This window comes from Helianthus annuus, chromosome 11 (genome assembly GCF_002127325.2).
Source record: "Helianthus annuus cultivar XRQ/B chromosome 11, HanXRQr2.0-SUNRISE, whole genome shotgun sequence".
In the NCBI taxonomy this organism is placed as follows: Eukaryota; Viridiplantae; Streptophyta; class Magnoliopsida; order Asterales; family Asteraceae; genus Helianthus; species Helianthus annuus.
In genome coordinates, this window is record NC_035443.2 from 21,704,197 (window position 1) to 21,731,323 (window position 27,127).

Genomic DNA, 27,127 nt, shown 5'->3' on the forward strand with positions numbered 1-27,127 from the left:
TGGCGTCCCTCTGATCGGGAAAAAGAGCAACCTGCGCTCTCTGTACAAGTTTTCCCCTGGTTAGTTTCTGTTACCTTGCTTTGCTTGCTGTTCCTTCTATTTAACACTTCATTTTTTGCAGAGGCCAAAAAGAAGACCCCTGAAAAGAAGGGTGTCACTATCACAGAACACTCGGAGCCGGCACAGAAAAAGCCCAGGGTTACCAAGGTTACCATCAAACCCTTCAAGGGTACTGATCCTCAGAAGGAGAAAACAAAGGCTGGCGAGAAGCCTATTGAGAAAGAGATGGAGAAAAAAGGGGCATGTTGACCAGCCTCCTACTGAACCCAAGGAGCCCGAGGTTACTGCTGCTATTCCTCTTGAAAAGGCGCAGGGTCCGGAGGAAGTTCATATCACCGGGCATGATCAGCCCATTTATGAGAGGGGGAAAGGTCCGAAGGTGAAGAAACCGGTTAAACCTTTATCAGCTGATGCCCCCGTTCAAACTACTCAAGTAGCCTCTGCTGGTGGTTCTGGTTCGGCTGTTGATAAAGAAAAACTTGCTGCTGCTGGTGGCGCGAGCTCTGGTGGCCCTGGAGGTTTTGTGCTGCAATCTCCTATCGGTCCAAAAGATACTATCTGAGATTTGTATTACAAGACATATACCGAGGAGTTGCGCGGCAATGCTCCACACCAAGCTCTGTGGGGTCTGAAGCAAAAAGACACATTCAAGGATTTCTCGGCATGTCGATAATGGTTGTTAAATTCCTTCACTCCTGGCAAAGTGAATCACCAAAGGGCGCGAACCCATGATGGGTTGTACCAATTCTATGTTGTTGGGGAGGCCAACACTCGCGCTGCCAATCACCAGATTGTGCGCAAATGGCGCACAATGGACTGATTTGGAGAAATATCGTGACCGCATGTTGAAAGAAGTGAGAGATTATGAGACTGCTAAAGCTGCCTTTGTTGAGAAAAAGGCGAAACTTGAATCTGATAGGAAATCAGAAGAGTGGGGTCGCGAAGGCCTTGCGGCTGAGGAGCTATTGTCCAAGGAGCGTGGTGAGTTCAAGAGAATATGTGAAAAGGACAACCAGCGCGCGTACGCGGCTCTCAAAAAGATTACGGAGCTTGAGGGTAAGGTTGTGGAATTGACCGGGAAGGTTGAAGATGCGCAGGCAACAAAGGAGAATGCTGAGGTTTGTGACACGTTTATCTTTTTCTCCCTTTGTGTTTTGTTTGTATAATGTGTTTTGAATCTTCTACCCCTCGTAGGTTGAGCTGGCTGAGGTGAAGTTGCAGTTGTCAAGAAAAAACAAGGATCTGGTCGCCAAGGACGTCGAGATTGTCGAGCTAAAACGTCGCCTACAAGAGCAGGTTGACAAAAGTGAGTCCTTGGAGATCGATCTTGAGGCTGAAAGATCGAAAGCTGCTTCTGCTGAGGAAGCCAGGAAAAAGACCGAGGAGGCGCGTGCCATAAGTTCGACTGCCCTGAACGTGGCGCAAAATAACTATGCTGATGTCACACCCCTAATTTCCACGTGTCACCGGTGGGCCCGGTGGGGGATTAACGTGACGTAGTTGATATCATCATAGTCAAACAACACAAATTATATTGCACAGCGGAAGCAGAGATAGATTCATTTCAACTTAAATTATTGTAATATTCGAGTATCACAAAATGTCGAAATAGAATCCACAGGCAGAATCAAATAAACAGGAAACTTCATTTCAACAGACTTCATACATCCTAAGCTTGCGAGACCTCTATGGATGCTTAAGGAGTGACCAGCCTATTACGCGTAGTACCTGCACTTAGTCTTTTTGGAAAATACGTCAGTTTACACTGGTAAATACAATTTAACTGACTCATTTTGAAAATGTTTAAAATTGATTTAAATGCTCGTGGCATAAAACTTTTTATAACTTGGGATAATTATTTGCTTAATAATCTTGTAAAAGAATTACATGTTCGTTCTGCGTTCAGTAGCCCGGGTCGTGCCGGGTTAAAGTTTAATAGACACACCACTTAATATAATTCCGCCACGAGACTTCTCTCGTACCGACGATTATACATGTTGTACAACACTACGGGTGTACGCCTACACCCGAGTGCTAAGGTCGTGGCCATTCTTTGAATGATGCCAAGGATATCCGGGACATGGTCATTAAGCCCCCAAAGGCGTTAAACAAACAAAACAACATTTTCAAACGGGTTAATTTGACTGCACATAACCAAGACCGGTTATGGTCAATTCCCCGACCAAGCGGAATTTTATATACCGTACTCCAAGCCCGTATAGGGAAAATAAGTTAAACGTATTTACCTGAGCAAAGTATAAACCAAATATAACGAGTGCAAGTAGCTTTTACTGGGCTCCTAGATCTGGAAATTAAGGTTTAATAACCTATTAGAATCCTAACGGGTCTTAAGCTTAGACCGGTTAGTTTTATATAAAGATTACGGTTTTAAACGCACAATAAGGCGAAGACCGTTTAAGAATGTGGTTTTGACCCAACAAGCTTGCACACTTGTTTTATATGGGTAATATAATCACATTCTGAATTTTGAGACCAAAAAGATATGGTTTGACCCGTTTCGGCTAAAATGGCCAAACTAGTCACTTAAGCCGATCCGAACGCGTATAATGCGTAACGAGTAACCATAAGAGTCAAATACAAGTTTCTGAAGTCAATATGCTCAAAATATGTTGTGATATCAGAATGATATCTTCCATTATGCCCCAAATGATTATAAACCAAAACTATGCCTCAAAAGGGCGTTTTGGTCATTTTATAAGGTGAAAAAAGGTTAAATGATAACCTGAGTTACATGTCTGATTCAATTAGTAAATATACTTAATTTACTAAGTCATAACAGTAGGGTATCAAATTTATGTGAAATTTATTATCTTTAACCTTACTATGCACCGTAGGGGCATTTTGGTAATTTCACATGTGCCTAAAAGGTCAATTCTGGAATTCTGAGTTCAAAACATTTGCCTATTGTTTAGAATATAACAATTTACTAATTACATCAGTAGGTTCAAACCCTTAAGCTTAATAGGCTCTAGTGCACACTTAAGCGTTAAAAATGCCTAAAAAGGCGATTTGGAGCCATTTCTGGGTTTTCTGTAAAAAGCTGATATTTTTAATATTCCAGAAGGCTCAAAATAATTTATTTATCATAACAAATCAGTAGAAATTGGTTTGAAGTCAAAAGGATTTGTAAAACTCATTTTATGGCTAAAAAGGGCAAAACCGACATAAACCGAATTATTCTTAGAACACTAAGTTATGCTCAGCTTAAAAATAAATAAAAATCACCAAAAATCCCAAAATATTATTTTATAACAGTGGGTAAAAAGTTTGGTATAAAAATTTGGGTTTTGATAGGCTATACATAATTTACGCTATTTAATTATCAAAGAAGCCCTTAATTACGCTATTGAGCATAACTCTTAATCTAGACCTCAAACTGACTTTAAATTTTGGGTGCAAGTTTATAAATCAGTAGCTAAGGTGGTTACCCTTTTACATTTTCAAAAATCACGTTTTAAGGTCAAATGGGCATAATGGTCAACATATAAGCGATTAACGGAAACATGCACGTGAATAGGATATCCAATGAACCAAGTTGTATAATCTCAGAGAGTTATACTAACATGTAAATAGGTTCAAAAGAAGCTCTAAGGCAATTCTAATCTTGGCTTAAACGGGTCAGAACTGAAAGTCAAAGTAGAAGTCAAACTTTGCGACTTTCGGTTCCAAACCGAGCCTAAACTGAAAATTGTCGAGTTGAACATGTTCTTACATTAATTACCAAGTTATTTTAATGATCAAACAGGTTGCATGTAACCTACATTGCTAAATATGCATTAATTCGCAAATAACCTTTCTGTTGACTTTTTATAATAAACTTTGACTCGACAATTAACATAGTTAGAGTGGGATTCTGGAAATACCCTTTTGAGGGTTTGTTACCCACATAATTACCTACTTAAAGGTATCTTTAATTCGTGATTTGACAGAGCACATTATAATTAATCATGAAGTCAAACCTTAATTACGACGGTTTGACTTTTAGCTAATTAACTAAGCTAGAAAGGATTAAGGGAGGTTAAGGGCACTTATAAGAGTCCTAAGAAGGATTAGGGACCTAATGAAAGTTGGTTGCTGTCCAGGGAAGCTCCAGAGAAGTCTTGAACCAATATTTCAAATGAGCATGTAAAGTGTTTACAACTTCAAGCCTTTTTATAGTGAACCTTGAGGTCCAAGATGATGCCAAGATAGTCTAGAGTGGTTACAAGATCATCCCAGGTGTCTCTATGATGCTATAAACTGCCTAGCAAGTCCCTGGTTTTAAAAACCATTCCTTTAAGTCGGTGTAACAGGCTGAACAGGCAGCTGTCCAAAATCTGCTGCCAGCGACAGCCTTACGGACCGTAAGCTTAAGGCCTTGCGGTCTGTAAGCTCCTCTTGCGGACCGTATGCTGAAACAGTTACGGTCCATAACCGACCCTTGCTGAAATCGCCCAGGTACCCTTCTTACGGACCGTAAGCCAGGGGCCTTGCGGTCCGTAACCGATGGTCAGAGGACAAAAATTTCACAAACTTCAAGTCTTGACCATGCAACCTCGTGGATTCCGAATTACATGCTAACTTTCTCAGTTGTGGGACCTAGTGGCTCAGCCATTGCATGCTTGTATGTCCCTTACATGTTTCTACAACCTTGGCATCTTGTAATCTTTTAAAGTGACGGATATTTCTAAGTCTTGGATTCTCACAAGAGTTGGTCATGATAGTTAACTATTATTAATTTCTTTTACACAAGAATCTTATTCAGCATTTTAGTAGCAATATTCTCAATAATCCAAATTCCATATAAAAGATGGAACTTTAGAAACGACCGGTTAATACATATATATATATAAGATGTTTATCAAACGATTTAAGGATCTTGGGATTTATAAATTTGGGTCGCTCAGAGGTATTTTAATAACATGTCGCCCTTGGGTCGTTCAGAGGTATTTTGAAATAACATGACGCCTTTGCATTTAAAATCCTACCATACATCTTTATATTTATTCCGGTTTCCCTGACACGTTTGTCCCTCATGACACGTGTCTTTATTTTATTGGACAGGAATTTCCGAGTGTTACATCCTCACCCCCTTAAAAGAAATCTCGACCTCGAGATTTAAGGAAACAATTGAGGGTATTTTTCCTGCATTTTGGACTCTAACTCCCATGTATATTCAGGACCTCTGCGAGCGTCCCACTTTACCTTGACAATAGGTACAAGCTTTCTTCGAAGCTTTTTCACCTGTCGATCTTCAATCGACACAGGTTTTTCCACAAATTTTAAGCTCTCGTCAATATGCACATCCGTGTGTGGTATGACTAGCGACTCGTCAGCTAGACATTTCTTCAGATTGCAGACGTGGAATACATTATGAATACCATCGAGCTCCTCAGGTAAGTTTAACTTATAAGCCACTGATCCTACACATTCGATGATCACGAATGGTCCTATATACCTTGGGCTTAACTTACCTTTCTTTCCAAATCGCATCACCCCTTTCCAAGGTGATACTTTGAGCAAAACCTTATCGCCAACCTCAAACTTGAGAGGTTTTCGCCTTTCATTCGCATAGCTCTTCTGCCTATCTCGAGCAGCTTTCAGGCGGTCGCGAATTTGGACAATCTTGTCCGTTGTCTCGAAGACTAAGTCAGGACCTGATAATTGCGTATCTCCCACTTCTACCCAGCAAATGGGCGTTCTGCACTTTCTACCATATAGTGCTTCCAAAGGCGCAGCCTTAATACTAGTATGGTAGCTATTATTGTAGGAGAACTCGACCAATGGTAAATGCCTGTCCCAACTTCCTCCTAGATCAATTACACATGCACGCAGCATGTCTTCCAGCGTCTGAATAGTACGCTCACTCTGCCCATCCGTCTGAGGATGGTAAGCCGTACTGAAATACAATTGAGTGCCCAGAGACTGTTGGAAACTCTTCCAGAAATGAGATGTGTATCTAGTATCCCGATCTAAGATAAGAGATACTGGTACGCCATGCAAGGTCACAATCTTATCCACATACAACTGGGCTAGCATGTCAGAGCTGAAGGTCTCTTTAATGGGCAGGAAATGTGCTGACTTAGTCAGTCTATCAACTATGACCCATATAGTATCATTTCCCTTCGGCGTCTTAGGTAATTTGGTAATGAAGTCCATCGTCACCATTTCCCATTTCCATGTGGGAATTTCAGGCTGTTGCAGTAAACCTGACGGCTTCTGATGTTCAGCTTTGACTTTAGCACACGTCAAGCATTTAGCTACATAAGCAGTTATAGACTTTTTCAAGCCTATCCACCAATAATTCGCCTTTAAATCCTGGTACATCTTATCAACTCCAGGATGGACGGAATATTTGGAACTGTGGGCTTCCTTGAGGATAACATCACGAAGTCCTCCATATACAGGAACCCATATTCGTCCATTTAATCTCAACATTCCGTCTTTATCGTAGGACAACTGTTCTTCAGCTACTCCTAATTTCTCCTCAGGATAGTAAGCTTCCAACCCAGCTTCCTTTTGTGTGGCTAACAACCTTTCATTCAAACTACTCTTGATTTCAATGCTCTTGGCATTGATCCTTATCGGCTTCACTCTTTCCTTCCTGCTCAAAGCATCTGCGACTACATTGGCCTTGCCTGGATGGTACCTTATTTCACAATCATAATCGTTCAAGGTTTCCATCCATCGTCGCTGCCTCATGTTCAAATCCTTCTGATTGAACAGGTGTTGAAGGCTCTTATGGTCGGAATAGATTACACACTTCGTCCCATACAAATAATGCCTCCAAAGCTTTAGTGCAAATACAACGGCACCCAACTCCAAGTCATGGGTGGTGTAATTCTTCTCGTGCACCTTTAGTTGACGTGAAGCGTAGGCTATGACCTTGCCCTTTTGCATTAACACACAACCCATTCCGGTGTGTGATGCATCACAATACACCACAAATTCTTCAATGCCTTCTGGTAGAGTCAGCACTGGTGCGTTACTTAACTTCTGCTTTAAGATATCAAAAGATTCTTGCTGCTTAGGCCCCCAATTGAACTTAATGTTCTTACATGTTAACGACGTCAAGGGTGCAGCGATTCTGGAGAAGTTTTCAATAAAACGCCTATAGTATCCAGCCAAACCTAGGAAGCTACGAATCTCTGAAGGTCTCTTGGGCTCCTGCCAGTTCATGATAGCTTCTATCTTGGCGGGATCCACTTGAATTCCACGCTCACTCACAACGTGTCCAAGGAACTGGACTTCGCGAAGCCAAAATTCACACTTTGAAAACTTGGCATAGAGCTTCTCTTGATGGAGCAGCTTAAGAATGCACCGAAGATGCCTCTCATGGTCAGCTTGGTTCTTTGAATAGATGAGGATGTCGTCAATGAAGACGATGACAAATTTATCCAGATAAGGCTTGCATACGCGATTCATGAGATCCATGAATGCGGCAGGTGCGTTAGTGAGCCCAAAAGGCATCACTAGGAACTCGTAGTGATCATAACGAGTCCTAAACGCGGTCTTATGAACATCCTCCTCCTTAACCTTCAGTTGATGATAGCCTGACCTGAGATCTATCTTAGAAAAGTAACTCGCTCCCTGAAGCTGGTCGAATAGATCATCGATTCTAGGCAAAGGATATCTGTTCTTGATAGTAACCTTGTTTAGCTCACGGTAATCAATGCATAGACGCATTGATCCATCCTTCTTTTTGACAAACAGAATCGGCGCTCCCCATGGAGATGAACTAGGTCTAATGAAACCTTTAGCTAGTAAATCATCTAGCTGTGTTCTTAATTCCTTCATCTCTGTTGGTGCTAATCTATATGGTGCTCTGGCTACTGGTGCAGCTCCGGGGATGATGTCAATCCTAAATTCCACCTGCCTGTCTGGTGGCAAACCAGGTAGTTCCTCCGGAAAAACCTCGGGATAGTCAGAAATGACCGGTATGTATTCGATCCTGGGCTTCTTCTCGTCAATGGTTACTTTTGCCATATAAATGACACAACCCATACTCGTGCATCCGGATGCCTTAAGCATGGCCACACGCTCTGGCATTCCGTGTTGAGTATCTCCCTGAATAGTGAGTGGCTCACCAGATGGGGTCTTGATTACTACCTGTTTCTTATTGCACACTATCCGGGCTTGGTTACGCGATAACCAATCCATTCCTATCACTACATCAAAGCCTGGTAGCTTAAAGGGTAACAAGGACAAAGGAAAAGAGTGGTTCCTAATGGATAAGACACATCCATCTAACACAGTCGAAACTGTTTCTATTGTTCCATCAGCTAATTCCACTTCATATTTCATACTTAAAACTTTAACAGGTAACTTCAACAGTTCACAGAACTTATTATCTACAAAGGACCTATCCGCCCCAGAGTCAAATAATACCCTTGCGTAGACATCATTAATGAGAAAAGTACCTGTTATGACATTATCGTCCTGAATGGCTTCCTTTGCGTCCATGCGGAAGACTCTTGCATTAGTCTTCTTTCCCTCCTCCGTTTTCTTGGCAAGCTTCGGGCAGTTGAGTCTAGTATGTCCCTTTTCATTACAATTGTAGCAGGTGGCATCCTTAAGCTTCTTGTAGTCTAATGCCTTATGATCCGGGGACTTGCAAATCCCACATAATTTCTGCTGAGATTGGGATCTAGACTCCTGCCTGCATTTCCCGAAATGGTGCTTCTTACAAACCTTGCACCTGGGCTTTTCACCCGCCTGTTGATCTCCCTTCTTAGATCCCGACCCTTTCTTGTGGTCGTCATTGCCCTTACGCTTCTTATCTGAGCGTCGCGAACCATCATCCTCGCGTTTTCGTTTCTCGGCATCTGCGGCCCTCAGTGATCTCTGTCTAACTGCGTCTTTTGTAAGGGACAGAGATATGTCAGCCACTGATCGAAAAGTAGTGGGCCGAGAGGCCTTGACGCTTGCTTTAATTTCTGGGGCCAGACCCCCAATGAAACGAGCTATCCTTTTTGGTTCAGGTGTTACAAGGTAGGGAACTAGCCTTGACAAGGTATTGAAGGTTGTGAGGTAAGCCTGGCAGTCCAGGTTCTTCATCACCAAAGATAGAAAATCAGACTCTATTCCTTCAACCTCATGCTGGGGACAGTAATTCTCTTTGATTAGGGCAACAAATTGTTCCCAAGACATGTTGTATAGCGGTATCTTTCCGGTGGCTTGAATCAGCGACTTCCACCATTAAAGTGCATCACCTTTGAAGGATTGTGTCACAAACTTCACAATATCCCTTTCAGCACAGCCACTTATATCCACTACTGTCTCCATCTCATCAAGCCAAGTCATACAGTCCACCGCCCCTTTTTCCCCAGTGAAATCCCGGGGTTTACAAGACACAAAGTATTTATACGTGCAACCCTTGGCACGTGGGGCATCATAAAGCACAATCTTCTTGGAATGGTTATCATTTTCATTTGAAGAGTGTCTATCATCCTCCTTCTTGGATTCCTCCTTCTTGGATTCCTCCTTTTTAGACTTGGGTTTGACAGAAGGTGGCTTGCTGTGAGCCTCAGAATGAGTCTTAGACTTATTATGTGGTGTGGACAGGGTTTTACTGTGGGTCCCACTGTACTCACTGTACTGCCTTTCTAATGCCTTTGTAACCGCGTCATCCACCAGTGCTTTCAACTCCGCACCAGTTAACTGTATCTTTGCATTATCGTGGTTCTCCACCGGACGACTATTCACTTCATCCGACCCCGCCATGTAGCTTCAATTGCTACATATAAACAATAATGGGCAAGGTTTTATTTAATAGCTAATACAGTAGTTTATGAATTTTATTAACCATGGTTTTAAATAGCCATTGCAGGTTAACTTATTAATCATATAATAATTCAGGATCTGTATTATAATCCTATATTATAGTTAAGAATTAACATATAACTTAGTCACAAGGACAGTGTTAGTTTATAACCCGGATTCTTACAGAATCAAGGTATTAGGGTCTGAATCACAGTTCATTACCCTATTCTAGACAGTGAGTTGCAGACTCAAACTGTCTTTTAGTCCTTAGGACATTAATTATTACCCGTAGGCACTTCATTCTCAAGGAATGGACATTTACTTACAGGGAATTTTATATTAACCCAATTTTCAATGATGGCTCATGTGACTTTTATTGTGTCACAATTTGCCCAGTATGTTAACATACTTACAGATGTTGACCGAATTTGGAATCTTCTAGACAGGTTCTACCATCTTGGCCATGTCTATGACGACACGTGGCTAGGTCTTACCCCTTAGATTCTTTTAATAACGCAGATCAATCCTAAGTTGAGACGTTAATTATGGACCTGAATCTAATTATGGAGATACCTTCTTGGCCTTGTCTTAAAATGACACGTGGCTAGGTCTTGTCCCTTTTTAGATTTTGCCATTTATGTTAATGGTAGGTCTTCTTTAATTTATGAAATGTTATTTTCATTTTTACCTTTTTATTTTAAGTTTATTCATATACTTATTTGTAGCGATAATCATGAAAATTTTAAATGCAACATTTCATTAAATAAAGATTCAATAGTACCATACTTGCCCTAAACGGGACTTCTACAAATAACATGCCCACGCAGGGGCGAAATACAACTAACAACAAACAAAATAACAAACAAACCCACGCAGGGGTTAACTGAAAGATATGCCCACGCAGGGGCAAAATACAAAGAGACAAGCTCGCGCAGGAGCTGAATACAGAAATAACAAGTCCACGCAGGGACTGATTACAACTAAGCAACAAACAACAAGGTCTTCAGTGACCCCTCCTCTTGGACTTCCCCTTTAGCAAGTCTGACAGACCCTTGAAGAAGCCTTGCCGCTCTCTGCGGTCTTCTCGAACTTCTTGTTCGACCTGGTTTAACCTATTAAGAACCTCCTGCTGACCCTCCGGGGGAATAAGCTGTGGCTGCGGTGGCTGGTACAACGGCTGAGGAGGAGGTGGCTGCTGGAACACATACGGAGGGTACCCGGTAGTCCAAGGACCACCATAGGGCCCTTCAGGGTGTCGAGCGTTGTAATCCCAAGCCTCCTGATATGGGTCCACGTTGGCATAGTTAAAGCTGTTGTGGCCCGACATTTCAAACGGGTTGTATGCCGCCGAATAAGCAGGAATTGGGTTGTCAAAACCCGAAGGAGGTGCCACAGGCACTGAGTTGACTTCTGGTATGGGGTTTGATGGACCCCCCTGTCACACCCCAACCGATGGCGGAATCATCGGGGCGCGGCACTAGGCGAATCAGATTGCTCAAGAGAATCCATAACAACTATATTGCGATAATATTTATTACATTTGTCATCCCATACTAACAAACAATACAATCACGTAAATCATCACAGATTTCTTGTCCTCTCGAACAATTCAAATCCGACAACCTAGATTTTTGATGAGTTTCTAGACTTCCTAGCTTGATTTGATGTAAACTTCGACTAAACCTGCAACATACGTTAAAACTTTGTCAATACATAAGTATTGGCGAGTATACAGGTTTGATATGTGATAGTGTAATAGATTAAAAGTGCTGCGAATTTCCACATGCATAAACGTAATACACAACATATATACTCACAAAACTGATACTACCAGCTAAGTCCTCGATGCTCGACTCTTGATGGCATAACTAGACCCCGTCGGGCGAAATAGTACTATACTAGTCTTGGTGGGACGTCACGAGTATAAGTCCTAGCATACATGTACTAGCATCACGTATATCTATGCAAACAGTTATTCGCAAGTGATAAATAGTCCAATTAAATCATTCGTTTGATAAGTTTGGTTGTTATGGAACGTATGTTACACCCAAAATTCGATAAAAGGGGTCAAGTATACTCACAGCGCGTTTTCGGTTAGGTTTGCGGAATCGGTGCCGGAGAATGTCCTGATTTCAGACAATTTATGTGAGTGATAGATTACTATGCGTTAAACGGTATCGATTTGCGTGAAATCGGGCTAAATTGGGTTAAAATTGGACAAAATGGTGAAATTGGGCTGAAAATTGTAATTGGGCTGGATATTGTAATTGGGCTGGCCCAGTCGAACAGCTGCTCGATCGACTAGCTGTTCGATCGACTAGCTGCTCGATCGACTAGCTGTTCGATCGACTAGCTGTTCGATCGACTAGCTGTTCGATCGACTAGCTGTTCGATCGACTAGCTGCTCGATCGACTAGCTGCTCGATCGACTAGCTGTTCGATCGATTGGGCCACTCGATTGGCCATCCTGTTCGGCTGTTTTCGATGATTTTTCGAGCGTTTTTCGGCATTTTGGGTTAGGACGTTACGATGAGGTGTTAAGCAACTGAAATCCCGTCAATTCCGACCTGTTTTAACGGCCGGGAATCACCCCGTTCGTCGGAACTGGTCGTTTTTGTCGGTTTTTCCGTGTTTAACTCGAAATCGATCATTTTATCACTAGATCTGATGTAAAAACCTTGATTTTACTTAGGAAATGCCCTGGATCTGAGTTGTTCTTGATGATATGAGGTCAACACTTGAAGTTCATAAGAACTTTGTGATGAAATCTATCCGAACATCCCAAATCCGTGGCCCTTTGATTAGAAAAACATTGATTTGGTTGAGATTCATGAAGAATCGTATGTAAATCATCCGAATCTGAGTTGTTCTTCATGGGATGACATCACCTTTGAAGAACTTTATGGTGACATCACCTTAGAACAGCCCAAATCCGTTGATTTCACGGTTGAAAATTGGGATTTGAAAGATAGAAAGATGAAGGATTGCATTTGGATCAAGAAAGTACAAGATTCGGGTTGAAAACTTACAAGAATCGGAAGAAATCGAGAGATTTGAGGGCTGGAGCGTCTTGGTCGGTTAGGAGCAGCAACACAAGTGTTTGGGAGTGAATGGAGGGGTATTTATAGGCAAGGAAGGGGAAAGGAAGGTACAACAGCAGTTGGATCGGCTGGCCCAGTCGATCGGTTGGCCCAGTCGATCGGCTGGCCCAGTCGATCGGCTGGCCCAGTCGATCGGCTGGCCCAGTCGATCGGTTGGCCCAGTCGATCGGCTGGCCCAGTCGATCGACTGGCCCATTCGATCGGACTGGCCTATCTGATTGGGCCGGTCTGACCAATTGGACTAGCCTGATCGAATTGATCCGTTCGGAAGCCTTTTGATCCCGTTTTTGGTGCGATTTCGACGGTTTGAGCCATATTTTCATATATTTATATAATTATTAAATTATTTATTATTATTAATCACAAAAGGGCCGTATATACGTATTTATGTATCCAATTCCCAGTGCGGTGATCGAGTTACGCGTGCCTTCGAGTGCGTTCTTCGATGTGATGTGCCACAATGATTTTCGGGGCACCACTTACTCATATTGCCATCATCGTCATGACGGTTAGAGTCATAGTACTCACCCGATAACCCTCGTTAGCGTTGATTACTCACATTTTGACACCTCACGCTCATCGAGAAGGGTAGTTTAGGCCCATATTCGACATCATCGTGAGTGTTATGCAAAATAGGTTTGTAATAGCGATAGAATATGCGTAGTTATTCGATTATTCTTCGATTTAGCGATATAATTGATATGATTTCATTATGATCCGAATCTCCGGTGCTAGGCGTAACGAGTGTGTCGAGTAGTAACAACGCACGAAGGTGCGGGTTGTTACAGTATCCCCTCCTTTAGGAAATTTCGTCCCGAAATTAATCCAATAGTAGGGTCGTAAGAGTTGATGCGATTGAGAGTAGAGATTAATAGCGTCCAGATAACGAGCGATCGATTAAGATTTGACGAGTGAGAACGGAGAGAAGATACGATTCGATTAGTTAAAAGTGGTAACACACACAAAGAGCAATTCCCTAGCGTTTTAAACTTACCAATACTCGATTAATCTTCGAAGTTAATTAAGAAAAATCTCCTCATGGCGCGGTGTCGACCGTTTTGATGTCCACACCAGCGCTATGTGGAGGGTTTTGTTGTTTGATAACAGGTTTTGAGTTTTACATTTTTAAAAGAATCAGGTGGCAAAATAAGTTTTAAGAAAACTTTCCTACAACGTGGGTTCGAGCGGAACTCGACTGCCGAACCCTCGTTCTTGGGAAGATTCCTGTCGGTCATTGCAAAGGTTTTTAAGAAAAGAATTGGACTTATGAAATTTTCATTGGGCACGGAGCCAAACTGATTCAATGTTTTCTCCATGTTGTAAGGAATTTCATTTGTCCAACGGTTTTAGTAAAAATTTTATAAAAATAGGTTTTCCTTAATGCTATGGAAAAATAACTTACATCGGGCCCCACGTGGCACCTTCCCACAAAAGTTCGTTAATATGGTTAAAACACTTATATATAGGAAGTACCAGCGGCGTATCCACCATGCTTTACCCATATTAACTCTGTTTCATGAGGCAGTGTCATGCGTGCCGATAAGACACAGATAGAATTTCGATTCCCTTGATCCTAGCGATGAGGTGCTAGACCGAGGTTTGAATAGAAATAAGTTGGATGCAAACCATGCGTAGGCAGCGGGTGCGAGTAGTCCGGTCGCATAACGCTGATATGGTATGCTTGGTTGGGCAACGAATGACACGATTTTGATTTGGGTAAATGAGATTTCGATTTGATTACACACGAAGTTTGCATGGCACGTTTCCACAAGACTTGCTAATATGGCAAACACCATGTTTCCATATTAGTTTTATCTTGTGAAGCAATGTCGTGCACCCTAACATTACACCACCTGCGATGACTTCCAAGTAACATTCGAACATCGATTGACAATAGATTTCAACAGATTGATAAGAGACGATTGTTGCGTTGCGAGTGATAGACGATTGATTGAACTGATTACACCACGAATAGTACTAAGGCTAGCCCACACGGCCTTTTTCCACAAAGTCAACTAATATGGTCAAAACATCACCGTGTTTCAACCTTGTTAGTTTCGTCTCGTGAAGCGAGGTCTTGTGCGCTAACATGACACGTAGAATGCGTGCATTGATAAGTAATAGCGAACCACGTTAAGAGTATCGAGTTGATGGATTAGGTGCGAGGCGCGTCAATAGTGGAAGACGGCGAGTGGTTCTCGATACTCGTCTAGCGAATCCACAATAGGCGATCCACACCAGCTGATAGAAGTTCACACAATTGACAACAACTAGCGTTAGAGATTTCTAGACAAACACATGACACGATTGCGATTCCGAGCCATATATCGATTGATTTGATTGCGAGATTGATTCGGCAAAACTGCGATTAAGTTGCGTTCTAGACTTTACGACCAGTCTCGCGTTGCTCCAATTGCTCTTCGGGGTGAACTTACCTAAGTTCATCGATGTGGCAATTTGTGTACGCGGACTTACGAGAAGCCTCGCAGTGATGCGGTTTAGTTTTGTTACGCCCTGTGATTGATGGTAGAGTGTCAAATTAACCATAATAGTATAATAGGTCTAATAACGTCCAACTCCACATGGCACTTTCTTCACGAAGTTTCGGTAGTATGGTAAAGCGTACCCCCGCGTCACCCCTATTACTTATGCCCCGTGCTTTGGTGTCACACTTTGTTGACACGACCAAGACCCTTGACCGTGCTTTGAAACGTTATGGCACTTTCTTCACGAAGTTTCGGTAGTATGGTAAAGCGTACCCCCGCGTCACCCCTACTACTTATGCCCCGTGCTTTGGTGTCACACGTTGTTGACACGACCAAGACCCTTGACCGTGCTTTGAAACGTTATGGCACTTTCTTCACGAAGTTTCGGTAGTATGGTAAAGCGTACCCCCGCGTCACCCCTACTACTTATGCCCCGTGCTTTGGTGTCACACGTTGTTGACACGACCAAGACCCTTGACCGTGCTTTTAAACGTTATGGCACCATTAGAACTTCACTACGATCTCCGTGCACTGACCAAGGTAATCCCGTGTGCACCCGTGATTAGTTGTCCCTTGCACGTATACCGTAGCTCATTCTAAGAGTGTTATTGGGATAAAATACATAATATAGTACATAGTGCTAGCGTTTAGATAGTGCTCGATTGTAAGAGAAATAGAATCCACACACGATGATATATGAAATAAGTCCCAGAAATGATAACGATAAGTCGGATTATTACAACAACATTAGGATCAAAATAACGTTGTTGTGGATACTTGTGGAGACGGCGGTTGCTGATGACTTCCTTCCAGGTCACGGTCTTGTACGGCACTGCGACGTATAATGCCCATACCAGTTGCAATTTGCGCAATAGCGACATTTTGCTTCTAGCGGGTGATGATACGTGCATGTGAAACACAGGGGATGAGATCCATTGTAAGCTCGCTTTGACTGAACTGGAACTGATCGGAGAGGTTCGGGTTGCGGCAGTCCAGTTGTTGAAGAGTCTGGGCTCACTGTCTTTCGCTTGCGGCTCGGTTGGGCTTCTTGAGTTGATGTAGCGTCGTCTTCGGATTCGTCTGACGATTTGGCGGAGGCATTGTCGGAGCAATCCTTAGAAGAATCCTCCGAGGAGCTGTCAGATGAACCACCGACCGATTCTCCAGAGGAATCGTCGGATGAGTGGATGATGATTGCTTGATGAGCTCGTTTGACAGGCTTCTTGGAGAAGAATCCGTCCACGACTCGTTTGCTGTTGAGCTCTGCGGCTAGACGGTAGGCTTCTTCGATGGTAGTAGGTTTTGCAGCTTCGACAAAATCACCCACACACTCCGGTAAGCCACGAATATACTTCGCGATAGCTTTCTTTGGAGTATCGACTTGACTTGGGCAGATTACGCTAAGCTGTTTGAACCTTGCTGTATAGCTCGCATTGTAACTTTCGGCTTGCTTGATTTCCCAAAATTCGTTTTCTAGTTTCTGGACTTCGTGAGGGGGACAATATTCTTCCTTCATGAGTTCCTTCAGCTCGCCCCATGAGAGGGCGTAAGCTGCGGAGATCCCACGTTTGTTGCGTTCGGCGGTCCACCAATCGAGTGCTCGGGATTGAAATACTCCGGTGGCGCAAGTAGTTTGAAGGTCCTCGGGGCACCCACTCTGACGAAGGGTAACCCCGATGGAATCGAACCACTGGAGTAATTGAGAAACATCTCCTTCACCCGTAAAAGGCATCGGATCACAGGCTTTGAAGTGTTTGTAGAGGAATGCAGATTCCGTCTTGACGTCTTCCGGGGCTCGAGAGTGGCTTTGAGAGTGCACTTGCGCGACAATTTGAGGAATGAGCTTGACCACTTCCTTGGTCACAATTGAGGCAATCCTCTTATCGGCGCGTCGTTGGGCTCTTCTCCTAGCTACTCGTCTCGAGATCGAGTTGTTGGAAAGCATCTAGACAGAAGGATTCGGAATGAGATTCGATCATAATGATTTCTGAACTTTTGATGCGATTTGATTCGATCAAAACTCGGTATAGAATTTAATTAAACACATAGGAGCCACATAGGAAAATTCTAGATTCCTAAACTCTCACATAATTGATTCGTTTTGTATTTAATACATATATAGATATAGTTGTAGGTTATACATAGATATTGATTCAGAATTTGTGAGGACGTGACAAGAGAAATAGCGTAAGCGAATTCTAGTACTTAGGCGTTTGTTTTGTTGCGATCATTCGGTCTTTGTTTTAGATTGCGATGGCTGTGCAAGTTGTGCGCTTGGTAAATCGAGGTTCGTAAATTCGATAAATCGAGAAATCGGTAAATCGTAAGGCTTAAATTTGAAAACTCATAGACGTAAACCATATACGTAAAATTTAGATGGAATGCCTTGGGTGTTTAGGCGTTGACTACCCAAGTAACCCGACTATACCCAACAAGTTCGGGCATACGCGTTGACCTAGGGGACTCATGCTTCCACTGGCATGCAGCTCCTGACATTCGTCTCTCTAGTCTTCGCGTAGCCTGAGTCGTTGTTATGGTCGTGACCTTGGTGAGAGCTTTTGTAAACCATTTTATGGAGTGGAACAGTTGATTAAGGTATGGGTTTCACCCCTGGCTTAACAACTTCGTTCCCATTTGTGGTTGTGCTCATCGAATAAATCCGAGAGTTCCACCAGAATTTCGAAATGGAGACCTTTTGTCGAGATGTGGATGTCACTCCTAGCTCAACAAAGAGTTCTCGTGCTAGAAAAATACGCTGAGTGAGTGATCCTATCGAGAGTTATTGGTTTTCACACCTGGTCTCGACTAGATCACTCGGTTTTGTTATGCGAGTAGTTTTGAAAACATGTGTATTGTGTCAGCCTTAGGAAAGGCTAAGTAACCTTCTAGCCTTAGGAAAGGCTCTTTGTGTGAAGCTGTAGTATGCGGTGTTCACACAATAGTTGTAACTTTCAACAAATTCGATCGAGAGTAGCAAGTTGGCCCAAACAAACCCTAACGAGTTCGTAAGAGTCGGCCTGTAGGTACTTAGACTATAGACTAGGTCAATTTTTCTAAGACATCGACCCGGACTAGGTCGAGTCTCAAACTTTGCCTAATTCCCTATAGTTATGGCTCTGATACCAATCTGTCACACCCCAACCGATGGCGGAATCATCGGGGCGCGGCACTAGGCGAATCAGATTGCTCAAGAGAATCCATAACAACTATATTGCGATAATATTTATTACATTTGTCATCCCATACTAACAAACAATACAATCACGTAAATCATCACAGATTTCTTGTCCTCTCGAACAATTCAAATCCGACAACCTAGATTTTTGATGAGTTTCTAGACTTCCTAGCTTGATTTGATGTAAACTTCGACTAAACCTGCAACATACGTTAAAACTTTGTCAATACATAAGTATTGGCGAGTATACAGGTTTGATATGTGATAGTGTAATAGATTAAAAGTGCTGCGAATTTCCACATGCATAAACGTAATACACAACATATATACTCACAAAACTGATACTACCAGCTAAGTCCTCGATGCTCGACTCTTGATGGCATAACTAGACCCCGTCGGGCGAAATAGTACTATACTAGTCTTGGTGGGACGTCACGAGTATAAGTCCTAGCATACATGTACTAGCATCACGTATATCTATGCAAACAGTTATTCGCAAGTGATAAATAGTCCAATTAAATCATTCGTTTGATAAGTTTGGTTGTTATGGAACGTATGTTACACCCAAAATTCGATAAAAGGGGTCAAGTATACTCACAGCGCGTTTTCGGTTAGGTTTGCGGAATCGGTGCCGGAGAATGTCCTGATTTCAGACAATTTATGTGAGTGATAGATTACTATGCGTTAAACGGTATCGATTTGCGTGAAATCGGGCTAAATTGGGTTAAAATTGGACAAAATGGTGAAATTGGGCTGAAAATTGTAATTGGGCTGGATATTGTAATTGGGCTGGCCCAGTCGAACAGCTGCTCGATCGACTAGCTGTTCGATCGACTAGCTGCTCGATCGACTAGCTGTTCGATCGACTAGCTGTTCGATCGACTAGCTGTTCGATCGACTAGCTGTTCGATCGACTAGCTGCTCGATCGACTAGCTGCTCGATCGACTAGCTGTTCGATCGATTGGGCCACTCGATTGGCCATCCTGTTCGGCTGTTTTCGATGATTTTTCGAGCGTTTTTCGGCATTTTGGGTTAGGACGTTACGATGAGGTGTTAAGCAACTGAAATCCCGTCAATTCCGACCTGTTTTAACGGCCGGGAATCACCCCGTTCGTCGGAACTGGTCGTTTTTGTCGGTTTTTCCGTGTTTAACTCGAAATCGATCATTTTATCACTAGATCTGATGTAAAAACCTTGATTTTACTTAGGAAATGCCCTGGATCTGAGTTGTTCTTGATGATATGAGGTCAACACTTGAAGTTCATAAGAACTTTGTGATGAAATCTATCCGAACATCCCAAATCCGTGGCCCTTTGATTAGAAAAACATTGATTTGGTTGAGATTCATGAAGAATCGTATGTAAATCATCCGAATCTGAGTTGTTCTTCATGGGATGACATCACCTTTGAAGAACTTTATGGTGACATCACCTTAGAACAGCCCAAATCCGTTGATTTCACGGTTGAAAATTGGGATTTGAAAGATAGAAAGATGAAGGATTGCATTTGGATCAAGAAAGTACAAGATTCGGGTTGAAAACTTACAAGAATCGGAAGAAATCGAGAGATTTGAGGGCTGGAGCGTCTTGGTCGGTTAGGAGCAGCAACACAAGTGTTTGGGAGTGAATGGAGGGGTATTTATAGGCAAGGAAGGGGAAAGGAAGGTACAACAGCAGTTGGATCGGCTGGCCCAGTCGATCGGTTGGCCCAGTCGATCGGCTGGCCCAGTCGATCGGCTGGCCCAGTCGATCGGTTGGCCCAGTCGATCGGCTGGCCCAGTCGATCGACTGGCCCATTCGATCGGACTGGCCTATCTGATTGGGCCGGTCTGACCAATTGGACTAGCCTGATCGAATTGATCCGTTCGGAAGCCTTTTGATCCCGTTTTTGGTGCGATTTCGACGGTTTGAGCCATATTTTCATATATTTATATAATTATTAAATTATTTATTATTATTAATCACAAAAGGGCCGTATATACGTATTTATGTATCCAATTCCCAGTGCGGTGATCGAGTTACGCGTGCCTTCGAGTGCGTTCTTCGATGTGATGTGCCACAATGATTTTCGGGGCACCACTTACTCATATTGCCATCATCGTCATGACGGTTAGAGTCATAGTACTCACCCGATAACCCTCGTTAGCGTTGATTACTCACATTTTGACACCTCACGCTCATCGAGAAGGGTAGTTTAGGCCCATATTCGACATCATCGTGAGTGTTATGCAAAATAGGTTTGTAATAGCGATAGAATATGCGTAGTTATTCGATTATTCTTCGATTTAGCGATATAATTGATATGATTTCATTATGATCCGAATCTCCGGTGCTAGGCGTAACGAGTGTGTCGAGTAGTAACAACGCACGAAGGTGCGGGTTGTTACACCCCCATTTGTGGTTCTTCCTCTTCCTCCTGAAGTGGCGGATAATGGCTGCCACTTGATGGTTGGGGTGTGCTGATGCGGACACCCCCTCGCACGGACATCCGTGCGTTCGACCTCCTCCGCCTCGGTGGCTCCGGAGGCGGCTGTTGTTCCACTGGTAGTGGTGGTGGCGGAGTGACTGCCACGAATCGTTGATCCTCAGAAGGATCTTGCTGCTGCTGTTGCTGATACGGGGACGAGTGCTCAGAGGGTGTGAAGTACCAGTCCCACTGCTTGAACCTCTCTTGATAACTATCCGGACCGCGGTATGGTGATCCGTGGAATGATGACCCATCCGAGATTTCGATGGGGTGGTTCGGCGTTCCTGTAGCAGGCTCCATTGGATCAGTATCCTCGTCCATGTCATTATCCCCAGAGAAGTGGTCTTCTGGTTCGAGTGGGTTAAAACCCCCGGGTTCTGGAAAAATGTTGGCCGGGTTGAATCGGCTTTGGAAAACTGGGGTTGGGTCACCAAAGGAATGGTGCGAGTTGGATCTCTGCAAAGGTATGAAAGAGGGTGGTTGCTCGTTGGGCTCATTTTCCGATTGAGGCCCAAAGGAGTGCTGGTAAGAAGGTGAAGAGCTGAGGGAAACTGACCGTCTCCCGGGTTCTACATAGAGCCTCCACGGCTCTTGTGGACTAGTGCTCATGGTGATGGACGGGGTACGCCGATGCGAAGGCCCGGCTTCGTGATCGTGACCCGTGACTGGTGCTTTGCCTCGACCGCGAAGAAATCTTGGTGGCATGTAGACCTGCATACAAGTTTTAGATATCAACAACAACATATATAAAATAAACCCAAAATAAAATAAAACGAAACAGAGATTGTCCTATGTTCTTTGTCTAGACTCGGAACTCGAAGAATGTGCAATTCGTGCACTGAGGCTAAACACAAAAGGCTAGTGTTTAATTCACTCAGTGTTGGCTCTGATACCAACCTGTCACACCCCTAATTTCCACGTGTCACCGGTGGGCCCTCGTAGGTTGAGCTGGCTGAGGCGAAGTTGCAGCTGTCAAGAAAAAACAAGGATCTAGTCGCCAAGGACGTCGAGATTGTCGAGCTAAAACGTTGCCTACAAGAGCAGGTTGACAAAAGTGAGTCCTTGGAGATCGATCTTGAGGCTGAAAGATCGAAAGCTGCTTCTGCCGAGGAAGCCAGGAAAAAGACCGAGGAGGCGCGTGCCATAAGTTCGACTGCCCTGAATGTGGCGCAAAATAACTATGCTGATGTCACACCCCTAATTTCCACGTGTCACCGGTGGGCCCGGTGGGGGATTAACGTGACGTAGTTGATATCATCATAGTCAAACAACACAAATTATATTGCACAGCGGAAGCAAAGATAGATTCATTTCAACTTAAATTATTGTAATATTCGAGTATCACAAAATGTCGAAATAGGATCCACAGGCAGAATCAAATAAACAGGAAACTTCATTTCAACAGACTTCATGCATCCTAAGCTTGCGAGACCTCTATGGATGCTTAAGGAGTGACCAGCCTATTACGCGTAGTACCTGCACTTAGTCTTTTTGGAAAATACGTCAGTTTACACTGGTAAATACAATTTAACTGACTCATTTTGAAAATGTTTAAAATTGATTTAAATGCTCGTGGCATAAAACTTTTTACAACTTGGGATAATTATTTGCTTAATAATCTTGTAAAAGAATTACATGTTCGTTCTGCGTTCAGTAGCCCCGGTCGTGCCGGGTTAAAGTTTAATAGACACACCACTTAATATAATTCAGCCGCAAGACTTCTCTCGTACCGACGATTATACATGTTGTACAACACTACGGGTGTACGCCTACACCCGAGTGCTAAGGTCGTGGCCATTCTTTGAATGATGCCAAGGATATCCGGGACATGGTCATTAAGCCCCCAAAGGCGTTAAACAAACAAAACAACATTTTCAAACGGGTTAATTTGACTGCACATAACCAAGACCGGTTATGGTCAATTCCCCGACCAAGCGGTATTTTATATACCGTACCCCAAGCCCGTATAGGGAAAATAAGTTAAACGTATTTACCTGAGCAAAGTATAAACCAAATATAACGAGTGCAAGTAGCTTTTACTGGCTCCTAGATCTGGAAATTAAGGTTTTAATAACCTATTAGAATCCTAACGGGTCTTAAGCTTAGACTGGTTAGTTTTATATAAAGATTACGGTTTTAAACGCACAATAAGGCGAAGACCGTTTAAGAATGTGGTTTTGACCCAACAAGCTTGCACACTTGTTTTATATGGGTAATATAATCACATTCTGAATTTTGAGACCAAACAGATATGGTTTGACCCGTTTCGGCTAAAACGGCCAAACTAGTCACTTAAGCCGATCCGAACGCGTATAATGCGTAACGAGTAACCATAAGAGTCAAATACAAGTTTTTGAAGTCAATATGCTCAAAATATGTTGTGATATCAGAATGATATCTTCCATTATGCCCCAAATGATTATAAACCAAAACTATGCCTTAAAAGGGCGTTTTGGTCATTTTATAAGGTGAAAAAGCGTTAAAATGATAACCTGAGTTACAGGTCTGATTCAATTAGTAAATATACTTAATTTACTAAGTCATAACAGTAGGGTATCAAATTTATGTGAAATTTATTATCTTTAACCTTACTATGCACCGTAGGGGCATTTTGGTAATTTCACATGTGCCTAAAAGGTCTATTCTGGAATTCTGAGTTCAAAACATTTGCCTACTGTTTAGAATATAACAATTTACTAATTACATCAGTAGGTTCAAACCCTTAAGCTTAATAGGCTCTAGTGCACACTTAAGCGTTAAAAATGCCTAAAAAGGCGATTTGGAGCCATTTCCGGGTTTTCTGTAAAAAGCTGATATTTTTAATATTCCAGAAGGCTCAAAATAATTTATTTATCATAACAAATCAGTAGAAATTGGTTTGAAGTCAAAAGGATTTGTAAAACTCATTTTATGGCTAAAAAGGGCAAAACCGGCATAAACCGAATTATTCTTAGAACACTAAGTTATGCTTAGATTAAAAATAAATAAAAATCACCAAAAATCCCAAAATATTATTTTATAACAGTGGGTAAAAAGTTTGGTATAAAAATTTGGGTTTTGATAGGCTATACATAATTTACGCTATTTAATTATCAAAGAAGCCCTTAATTACGCTATTGAGCATAACTCTTAATCTAGACCTCAAAATGACTTTAAATTTTGGGTGCAAGTTTATAAATCAGTAGCTAAGGTGCTTACCCTTTTACATTTTCAAAAATCACGTTTTAAGGTCAAATGGGCATAATGGTCAACATATAAGCGATTAACGGAAACATGCATGTGAATAGGATATCCAATTAACCAAGTTGTATAATCTCAGAGAGTTATACTAACATCTAAATAGGTTCAAAAGAAGCTCTAAGGCAATCCTAATCTTGGCTTAAACGGGTCAGAACTGAAAGTCAAAGCAGAAGTCAAACTTTTCGACTTTCGGTTCCAAACCGAGCCTAAACTGAAAATTGTCGAGTTGAACATGTTCTTACATTAATTACCAAGTTATTTTACTGATCAAACAGGTTGCATGTAACCTACATTGCTAAATATGCATTAATTCGCAAATAACCTTTCTGTTGACTTTTTATAATAAACTTTGACTCGACAATTAACATAGTTAGAGTGGGATTCTGGAAATACCCTTTTGAGGGTTTGTTACCCACATAATTACCTACTTAAAGGTATCTTTAATTCGTGATTTGACAGAGCACATTATAATTAATCACGAAGTCAAACCTTAATTACGACGGTTTGACTTTTAGCTAATTAACTAAGCTAGAAAGGATTAAGGGAGGTTAAGGGCACTTACAAGGTCCTAAGAAGGATTAGGGACCTAATGAAAGTTGGTTGCTGTCCAGGGAAGCTCCAGAGAAGTCTTGAACCAATATTTCAAATGAGCATGTAAAGTGTTTACAACTTCAAGCCCTTTTATAGTGAACCTTGAGGTCCAAGATGATGCCAAGATAGTCTAGAGTGGTTACAAGATCATCCCAGGTGTCTCTATGATGCTATAAACTACCTAGCAAGTCCCTGGTTTTAAAAACCATTCATTTAAGTCGGTGTAACAGGCTGAACAGGCAGCTGTCCAAAATCTGCTGCCAGCGACAGCCTTACGGACCGTAAGCTTAAGGCCTTGCGGTCCGTAAGCTCCTCTTGCGGACCGTATGCTGAAACAGTTACGGTCCGTAACCGACCCTTGCTGAAATCGCCCAGGTACCCTTCTTACGGACCGTAAGCCAGGGGCCTTGCGGTCCGTAACCGATGGTCAGAGGACAAAAATTTCACAAACTTCAAGTCTTGACCATGCAACCTCGTGGATTCTGAATTACATGCTAACTTTCTCAGTTGTGGGACCTAGTGGCTCAGCCATTGCATGCTTGCATGTCCCTTACATGTTTCTACAACCTTGGCATCTTGTAATCTTTTAAAGTGACGGATATTTCTAAGTCTTGGATTCTCACAAGAGTTGGTCATGATAGTTAACTATTATTAATTTCTTTTACACAAGAATCTTATTCGGCATTTTAGTAGCAATATTCTCAATAATCCAAATTCCATATAAAAGATGGAACTTTAGAAACGACCGGTTAATACATATATATATATATATATAAGATGTTTATCAAACGATTTAAGGATCTTGGGATTTATAAATTTGGGTCGCTCAGAGGTATTTTAATAACATGTCGCCCTTGGGTCGTTCAGAGGTATTTTGAAATAACATGACGCCCTTGCATTTAAAATCCTACCATACATCTTTATATTTATTCCGGTTTCCCTGACACGTTTGTCCCTCATGACACGTGTCTTTATTTTATTGGACAGGAATTTCCGAGGTGTTACAGCTGAGGTCTAGGGTATTGTTGACACACTGTCATCTGAGGCTGAATGGATGCGTGGCGGGGGATTAGTGCTGGTATTGTTCTCTTTTTAGCTTGTGCTTTGTTTAATAAAGCCAATTTCTCATTCATTTCTTTTGCTGTAGGTGGCCAACTCGATTTTGAATGCTGGGGAATTGGACAGGACTGTTGCTGCTCTCATAGATGCCTCGCGCGTGGTTGGACACCGTGGAGGTTATCTGGAATCTGCGCAGCATGCAGAGGAGATTTTCGGGCAGGAGTTTGACACAAGTCACTGTTCCGTGGCTGATGAAGCTAATGCGGAGTTTACTCATGCTGAAAATGCATACGATCACCTAGCGCTGCCTGTGATGGACTTGATCACGAAAGCTTTAGAGCATGATGACTGGTGTTCTCGTCTTAAGGCTATTCTGGACCCACCAGAGATGGTTGAGTTATCTGATGAGGAGGAGCTGGCGGGCGATGGTGGTGATGATGATGGTGCTGGTGACCAAAATGACGATGACAAAGACGATGGCGATGGTGATGGTCACGAATGAATAGATAGGCTTTTGTGCCTTGTATTTTGTTTCTAGGTTTCCAATGTAACTGATGGTGACTTGTTACTTTTGCATGTAATTATTGCTCCTCTTGTTAAATGTAATGTTTTGTTTGCTTTTCTTGTCCAGTTACAATTATTGCACTGTTGTTAGAAACTTTGGTTAAGTTAGCACGAATAAATGTAAGTGTGGCTCTTGTGTGAGTGTAACTGCCCGGTCTCACGCTATGCTCGCGGAAGACCTTGGAGGCGTAACTCAAGAGCTCGTAATTTACTGAAGTGTTTTCGTGCTAATCAAAAGTTTAACATGCATTTGTAACGTAGAAGTCATTATGGTAAGGGAAAACATAAGGCATATGCTTTCATTGATTTGAGAAACAAGCGCTTAGGCCAACGTACACCGTAAACAAGTAAGGCGATTAGCCAACATAAAAATCAGAAAAGGCGCATAGCCAACATAAGAAAGTAAAGGCGCAAGGCCAAAAGTAGTTACATATAGCACTTGCGCAGTTGTTGCGCTTTCCACGTGCGCGGGATGATGTATCCATCCAGAGTGCGCAATTTGTATGCCCCTTTCCCAAGCACTTCGTGCACTAAGTATGGGCCTTCCCACTTGGGTGCTAGTTTTCCTGGGCGTTTAGCGTTTGAAGCTTCGTTGTCTCTGAAGACGTACTCTCCTGGAATG

General features: G+C 42.5%; 1 protein-coding gene across 1 annotated transcript; it reads left to right on the forward strand.

Moving 5' to 3' along the window:
• The first annotated feature begins 791 nt into the window (after nt 1–791).
• Nucleotides 792–26,443, forward strand: LOC110925124 (myosin-6-like). Its single transcript, XM_022169095.1, has 3 exons — nt 792–1,178; nt 1,255–1,446; nt 26,030–26,443. The coding sequence occupies exons 1-3, from the start codon at nt 792–794 to the stop codon at nt 26,441–26,443; spliced, it is 993 nt and encodes a 330-aa protein (XP_022024787.1).
• The last annotated feature ends 684 nt before the right edge of the window (nt 26,444–27,127 follow it).